Source organism: Musa acuminata, chromosome BXJ3-10 (assembly GCF_036884655.1).
Source record: "Musa acuminata AAA Group cultivar baxijiao chromosome BXJ3-10, Cavendish_Baxijiao_AAA, whole genome shotgun sequence".
In the NCBI taxonomy this organism is placed as follows: domain Eukaryota; kingdom Viridiplantae; phylum Streptophyta; class Magnoliopsida; order Zingiberales; family Musaceae; genus Musa; species Musa acuminata.
The window spans coordinates 23,372,621-23,380,998 of NC_088358.1; the positions used below are offsets into that span (position 1 = coordinate 23,372,621).

General features: G+C 43.8%; 1 protein-coding gene across 1 annotated transcript; it reads right to left on the minus strand.

Annotated features, from left to right (window-relative positions):
* Window positions 1–2,856: 2,856 nt before the first annotated feature.
* LOC135650873 (WAT1-related protein At5g64700-like) lies at window positions 2,857–4,638 on the minus strand. Its single transcript, XM_065170524.1, has 7 exons — window positions 4,414–4,638; window positions 4,281–4,343; window positions 4,063–4,179; window positions 3,723–3,978; window positions 3,488–3,646; window positions 3,236–3,387; window positions 2,857–3,154 (listed from the first exon to the last, which is right to left on the minus strand). Exons 1-7 carry the CDS (start codon window positions 4,584–4,586, stop codon window positions 3,019–3,021), a joined length of 1,056 nt encoding a protein of 351 aa, XP_065026596.1. The 5' UTR covers window positions 4,587–4,638; the 3' UTR covers window positions 2,857–3,018.
* Between the last annotated feature and the right edge of the window lie 3,740 nt (window positions 4,639–8,378).

The following is an 8,378-nucleotide window of genomic DNA, read 5'->3' on the forward strand; positions in this document are numbered from 1 at the left end:
GAGGTTCCAGCTTATAAGAGAGATCGTAACCCGAGGAGATGTAGCAGTGGAAAGAGTTCCATCCGAAGATAACATTGCAGATCCACTGACAAAGCCGTTGTCTCAGATTGTCTTTGAGCGTCACAGGGGTCTGATGGGGATCAGACACATAGGTGATTGGCTTTAGGTCAAGTGGGAGATTGCTAGTCATAGGTGCCCAGCAAGCCAATCACGTGAGTGATGGCACGTGTGACTTGATACAGAATATTTTTGCTTATTATATTTTGGCATATATCACTTTATAACTATTGCATAAATGCATACATATATTGTGATGTCCTTGGATTTGTGCAATGGGAATCGGATCGTGATGAGATCACGATAATGAGATCGATTCACCTTTAAACACATATCCTAAATAATCCCGGTCATAGGTTACTCGAGAGGGACATCGTGATAACCGGATAGACTGGTGTGCTGTATACCCGTTCATATGATGGATGCAGCTGGTCTCATAGCTGCTCGTGTAGGGACACTAGGGATACAGTACAGGTGCTCATTGGAGAATGAGTTCACTGATTGATCCGCTTACGGAATGCTGGATGGTTGATGATGCCTTATTGTCAGACAGTGATTCCGTAGTCCTAGTGGTGTATCTGGTCCTTAGACTTGAGACACCAAGGATGTCATGTATGAGTGCTCCACTCTTTGATACCAGACTTATAGGTTTGGCTGTCCCCAGATCTAGTACAACTGGTCATTGGGAGTGGTAGTCGACCTTACGAGGGCTATTGAGTGTCGATAGAGGATCATCCACTCTCGGCGTCATGAGAGGAATATCCTATGTGTTCTTGCTCAGACAAATCCCTGGCCAGGGTCATTCGGGTTGAGAGAGAAAGAGTTCTCCGGGAGAATCCGATTAGAGCGAGACTCGAGTAGAAACCGTATGGGTCTGACAACACCATGCTCGATATACGGTCTCTGGGATATTAGATTGATGAGGGACTATAGGTACATTGTAACTGAGGACAGACAAGTCCAATGGATTGGATTCCCCTGTATCGTTTGGGGACTACGGCGTAGTGGCCTAGTACGTCCGTAGTCGATGAGTCGAGTGAATTATTACAAAGATAATAATTCACTGAGTTAGAAGGAGTTCTGACAGGTATGACTCACGGCCAGGTCGATATTGGGCCTAGAGGGTCACACACATATGGTAGGCATTGCGATGAGTAGAGGTTCGGATATGAGATATCCGACGGAGCCCTTGTCTTATTGGATGCAGATCCAATACCCACTAGGGAAGGACCCATTAGGGTTTGACACGAGATCTCTATAAATAGGAGGGATTCACAGCCTCATAGGCTAGAGTCTTTGCTTGCCTTTCCTATTCTCCTCTCCCTCTCCACCTCAGAGTAGGCCTGGAGTTTTGAGGAGCGTCGTCGCAACCCTGCTGTGTGGATCACCGCTAGAGAGGAGGACGCTTGACCTCCTTCACCCTCTCCTAAGGATCTGCAAGGAAATAGGGATATACGATCTCCCTAGGTAACACAATCTCTATACGCAGTTTTATGTTTCGTGGATTTTTCGCACCAATCTTCGCACGACGACGAACATCTTTTTGGGAATCGGGGATTTTGTTTTCTTGTTCTTCCGCTGCGCATGTGATGTCGCCCCCATTGATTTCCCAACACAAACCACGTCACAACCAATGCCACACCACGCTGCAGCCAAGTTAGCAAGAGGAACACCCCCACGCGCCGAGCCGGAATCTGTACCAAGGTATTGCTCGGCACGTCTCGTCCCGAAAAGCTCGAGATGGCGCTGCATGGTGCCATTCCATACGTCCCAAGACAGCGGCCGCACAAAGGTACCATCTCACCCCTCAAGGATCAGTCGTCATGCCAAACTCGTGTCGACTCTCATACAATTGTATAAAAGCCTCTAGCTGGCATCCGGTCCAGGGGAAGAAAAAACAAACAACAATCGATCCACCATTTACTTGCTCGTCGAAGGGGCCACAATCGGTAACCACCCGACGGATGCCTTCTATGTAGGAAAGTGGCGATGCCCGAGACAAGATCATCCCGATCGATAGAGTCGTCCTTCCTTCTGGCGCACCAACCAGCGTCCCGATGAAGACACGTCAAACAATATTTCGTTGCCAACTTATCGACGGGAGGGTGTGACCAATCCCGACAGATAGCTCAACCGATTGAAGACTACCTACATCGGCCAGTGAACCAGGTCGTGCTGAAATCCAACAGCTTTTATTAGCTTGCTCTAATTGTATGATATGATTGGAAGAATTCATCCTCCACCTTTTCTACCAATCATTCGATTCATCTCTCTCTGAAATCCAACAGATAACAATTCTGTTCTGGAAACCTGTTTTCTTATTGCACTTGGTATGCTCATCATCTCAATGTTTCTTTCTTTGTACTAACTATGTATTCATTCAATAGACACATTGTCTTGAATCCTATAAAATGAGTACTAAACAGAAAGAAAGTATATATATGATGAGCATTATAGCTGCAAATCCCACTGATATATATATATATATATATATATATATATATATATATATATATATATATATATATATATATATATATATATATATATATATATATATATATATATATATATATATATATATATATATATATATATATATATATATATATATATATATATATGATTTATGATCATATATATATATCATAAATCATATATATATATGATATATATATATATATAAATCATATATATATATATATATATATATATATATATATATATATATATATATATATATATATATATATATATATATATATATATATATAGTGATCAAAAGAGTCACTGTTACAAGATTTATGATCAGATCCTCGCGTATATCACTCTAAAAATAACATTAAAGTGGTTGTGCATCCCTCTCTTGCATGCAGGTCTTTTCATCTCCAATCGAAACCTCACAGGGCATGGTCTCCTGGATCTTTCCCCGTAGAAAACTATAGCACTCTAAAAATAACATCAAAGTGGTTGCACATCCTTCTCTTGCATGCAGGTGTTTCCATCTTCAATTGAAACCTCGCAGGGCATGGTCTCCTTGCTCTTTCCCCATAGAAAACTATACAGGCCTCCCACCATTAGAAGTCCACCTAAAATACTGAAATCCAGGAGTTGACATGACATTAGATTAGCTAAATTAGACACTCAATTTGGGAGAGCGAAGAATTCGATCATCCACCTTCCTAGAGTAATCATCTCCCCTAAGAAAATAGTCGAGCATATCATGGTGAAAACAAGAGACAGTGGTGTGAATATTGCCACAAAAACAGGGCCCTTCTTCTCAACGCACCAGCTCTGCAAGTAGAAAGAAACTCCCGTAACGATGAACCCCTGTCAAGCACGACAACAGAGTAGAAGACGGTGGTGAGAACTGCAAATAGGCTTCTTCATCATCATGTGAAGAAATGACTGTGGCGAGAATTGCTATTACAGAGTAGAGAATGGCAAGTAGGCCCATGTCCCAGTGCAGCTTCCACTTGGAGCTCTCTCGCTCGAACGCCATGGCCACAAAAAGCGACTGAACCGTGCTGAGGAGGCACTGAAGCGTGGTTAACAGAAGCTTGGAGGGGTATTCCTTCAGCAAAATCCCCTGTCAAGAAAGAGGTGGTTGGCACTGCGCACTCCCAATCTTCTACAGCGAGCAGTTCTCGGGTATCGGTCAGTACCTGGTAGACCAGCCACAAGGACCAGGTGAGGTTGGCACCGATGACGAAGAAGGTTCCTTCGATCCAGGTGGCCATCGGTGTGTTGGCCGGCGCATGGTCTCGTTGGCCCGCGCTGTGGGCGAAGTGGCCATGGAGGTTCAAAGGGTGGATGCGAGGGCCTCTATAGAAGGCAATCGCTGCAACACCAGCCAAACAAAGTGTTACTCCCACTGCTTTACCTATTCCTGAGAGGCTCTTTACTTTGATGCTCTCCATCCTGTAGCATATATATATGTCTATATATTAAGCTTCATCATTGAAATAGAAACATATAATTCAGGAGAATACACGAGCCACAAACCGGAGGAGTAAGGCCAGAAAGAAGGTAAACACTGGCACTGAGTTCGTAGCTGCCGATGTCACTGATGCTGTAGTATATTTCAAGCCAACGTTGTACATGTTTAAGCTGCAGGTAATCCTAAAATGATCGCAAACCGAGTTAGACCAACAAAAAGGCAACACAAACTCCTCTCTGACAGATCAGAAATCAGCGGAAACCAACGTCAGTAACATACACACCCGATCAGCGCGTGCAAGAACATCTTCACAGCCGTCACGAGCTTCAATGGCGGAGACCTTTTCCTGAAATCAACATCCAGTTCACAAACAACAGAAGACTATGCTGTGTGTATTTGGGAACCGATGCGTATACCTCTCGAAGATAACAGCGAGTGGTACCAATATCACACAAGCAGCTGCTTGTCGATAGAAGATGAAGACGAACGTGCTCACACCCTCGTCGAAGGCGGCCTTTGACATCACGTAGAAGCCAGTGTACGTCAGCTGTACGAGGACTGCAGCAAGATAGGGTTTCTGCGCATCCATGGAGGCGAAGGATGTGGAAGAGAGGGGAGGAAGAGATGATGGGGATGAGATGAGCCTTCTCCCTCCTTAAATAGAGTGATGGAAGAATGACACGCCTAACTGCATCATAAGGAGATGCCATCGTAGAATTTGGACAACCCTTTTGGGGAGCTAATGACATGCTTGCAGAAAACATAGCTTAAAGCCTTCACAAATCATATATATTAGTTCCGTTTAGGATGAAGAAATCATATTAGGGAGAAGGAATCGTGGTGACTATCTTAGTCATATTAGGAATGAGAAATCATGATTCTCTCTCAAGTCATATATATTAGTCCTTCATGAGTTTTTGTATTTATTCCTAATTTGTATTATCACCAAAATCTCATAATTTTCTATTTTGTAATATTTGTTTACGTATATATATCATATATAATGTCAATGAACACTATTGCTTCATCATTTATTTTATGATATTAGAGCCACAAGTTCTAAAGGACGTTTCATTGTTGCCCAAAGCTTCCTTTCTTCCTGCTTTAGAATATGATGCTTCTATCAATCAATCCTCATCGATTGTCATTATCTATTCTTTAAATTTTATAATAAAATATTATTCATTAATGTCATGTCATGGTCTAGCTTTTTTGATAAACACTTATCTTTCATAAATAATTAAAGAGGATAAAATTGAGGTTGTTAATCCTAAATATATTTTTTGGATTTTCAAAGATCATCATTATCTCTCTTTCCTATCAAACTATTTTTTAATATGACATCCACAAAATATTTTTATGAAAATTTAGTCAAAGCTTAAAACAATGTATGTCAACTCATCTCATAGTCCTCTCATGATACTCTGATAACCATTAAGATATAGTACATACAATTGCTATGATTGATGCATCTCTTAGTGATAAAAATATTATTATCTATTATTAATTTGTACTCATGATAACTTTGTGATTATGAAGTTAATCTTAAGCGCAAGACTCATTACAGTCTAATATTGCTTCATTCACTATCAATTTTGTTAATAAACATGGTTTTGATGACAAACGAAATAATCTAAAAGGATAATGTGTCACTCTTTTTCTTGTGAATTCTCGATTGCATTTTAAGAATTCAGAGAACAATGGATGAGCAAAACCATAGGATCTTAGTAAGGGATGTCTACCTAATCAACATTGTGGCACCTTCTTATTTTCCATATTTATCATGTCAAATGTACTTTTGCACTAATCTTGCTGTCAGTGAGGAATTCCTTTGTGGCTTCGAACACAGTCTTGGCCCACACAGGCACTGACGTTACCAGTTGATCGCCATGTACGTACTCGAAACCCTAAAGAAGACCAAGGAACACCATCTTGGTGGAAGAAGAAAGAAGACCATAAAGAAAGCAAATTACCAAGCGAGGAGCATCGACAGCAAGCATCTTCGTGGGACATGACATCAGCTGACGCTGCCACTAATTTGGGCAGTGCAGCTCCAAACTCTTCTCTTTCAGAGCTCTAATCACAGTGACATTGACCTCAAACATGTGAATTTGAATCTTCTTCCGGTTGGAATTTAAAGAACACCAAACACCTTAAAATGCTCATCGCAATCGAAGATTCTGCTTTTGATCCATCATTATCTTCTCCATCAGCTTCATTAGATGACATTATCGTGAGTAAAGCATCAATGGAAGTATTAATTGCCCTATGATACAGTGAACAATGTGAGATAGGGAAATCTAAGTCTTTTTCTCTCAACAAAGTGCAAGAGTGTGTGTGCAAAAGGTGGCGATTTGGAGGCCAATGCTTTGGGTTGCTAAAGCATCCCAGTGAGAACCCCAAGGAACTTTCAACCCTTTGTATCTTCCATCGATGGAGTGCTTGAAAGTGTGGCAGACAGATATGTGCCGTCCAGATATATAATTGTTCCTTGGATAAGAATGTGGAATCTGCTGCAGCAAGACCTTCATTGGCTTGCAAGGATTTGATGGTTGTCACTGAGGTAGGTTACTTTCATTTGCATCATCAGACAATTATGGAACCACAGGGAATGATGTGTTATCAAGGAGCAGTCAAATCTTGCAGTTATTGGAACCTAAAGACCCACTTTCCTGTATGTGGTTGTGGGTTGATTGTCCAACAATTGGTCAAAGTTTTCTCTCTCTCTCTCTCTGAGTATGGTTAAGATGTTACTACCATAATTGTAACCTTAAAATATATCATCGCACCATAGAATATGTTGGTGAACTGATGTGCCGTGGCTGGTATGTCAGCGTGGCCTGATCCATAGGGCGATATCGGGAGTCTTCAGTCGGCTGAGCTGTCCATCAGGGTCGGTCACGCCCTCCAGACTACGGGCTGGCACTGCACTATTGATTGACGTTTCCTCATCGGGTCGATAGTTGGCGCTCCGGGAGGAAGGCCGGCTCTATCGTTCGGGATGATCTCATCTCGGGCGCCGCTGCTTTCCTGCACAAAAGGCCTCTGTCGGGTAGTTACCGACTGTGGCCACTCTGACGAGCAAGTCAGTAGTGGATTGAGTGTTGCTTTTTCCTCTCCTCCTGGGCCGAATGTGGTCCAAAAGCTTTTATGTAACTGTACGAGGGTTGGTCGTACGTGGGTTTGGCGTGGCGGTCGATCCTCGAGGGGTGAGATGGTACCTTTGTGCGATCGTCATCCCGAGCTTTCCGGGACGGGACGTGTAGAGTAATGCCTTAGTACGGATTCTTATTCGACGTGTGGGGGTGTTCCTCCTATTGACTTTGCTGCAGCGTGGTGCGACATTGGTTATGACATGGCTTGGACCCAAAATATACCTTATCACTTCTCCCCACCCCCCATCGAGGCGTGCTGTGAGGTCCTCGAGAGGGTGAGGGGTGCGCTTGGGTCGGAGTGCCGTGGATGCATCGCTCACTTGTGAGGGAAAGTTGGATTGGCTCGTCACAAAGCAATTTGGGGGGCGACACCCCGTGCCTTTGGGAAGGGTTGGCTCCATTAGTCGGGCAACTTTTTGGCTTCTGGCCGAGTGATTGTTCTCGAGCTTAGATTTATGGTTGGTACGTCGCAAATCAGAGATCGAGCTAGCGCGACTTGGGAAAAGAATGGTGAGGCACAGGTCGGAGATCAAGCTGGCGCGACTCGAATGAAACCGATGAGTCACGAGTCATGAACCGATCTGGAGCTGCTCGGATAAAACTGACGAGTCGCAAGTCGAAAACCGATCTGGAGTGACTCGGTGAAAGGATTGGTGGGTCGTAAGTCAGAGGACAAATCTGGAGCGACCCGAATGAAACCGACGAGTTGCACATCGAGAACCGATCTGGAGCGACTCAGTAAAAGGACTAGCGGGTCACAAGTCGGAGGACCGATATGGAGCAACCCGGATGAAGCCGACGAGTGTCGCAAGTCGAGAACCGATCTGGAGCGACTCGAGGAAAGGACTAGCGGGTCGCAAGTCGGAGTATTGATCTGGAGCGACCTAGATGAAACCGATGAGTCGCAAGTTGAGAACCGATCTGGAGCGACTCGGGGAAAGGATTGGCGGGTCGCAAGTCGGAGGACTGATCTGGAGCAACCCGGATGAAATAGAAGAGTCACAAGTCGAGAACCGATTTGGAGCGACTCGGTAAAAGGACTGGTGGGTCGCAAGTTGGAGGACCGATCTGGAGCGATCCGGGTGAAACCGACGAGTTACAAGTCGAGAACCGATCTGGAGCGACTCAGTGAAAGGACTGGTGGGTCGTAAGTTAGAGGATCGATCTGGAGCGACCTAGATGAAATTGACGAGTCACAAGTCGAGAACCGATCTGGAGCGCCTCGG

Bases quoted from the DNA above. Each gene is read 5' to 3' on its own strand.
- LOC135650873 (XM_065170524.1), bottom strand. From the start codon at position 4,586: ATGGATGCGCAGAAACCCTATCTTGCTGCAGTCCTCGTACAGCTGACG. The intron at 4,180-4,280 runs GTGTGTATGTTA...CGATCATTTTAG, and splicing joins TTCTTGCACGCGCTGATCGG to GATTACCTGCAGCTTAAACA. The intron at 3,388-3,487 runs GTAATAGCAATT...CGTGCTTGACAG, and splicing joins TACTTGCCATTCTCTACTCT to GGGTTCATCGTTACGGGAGT.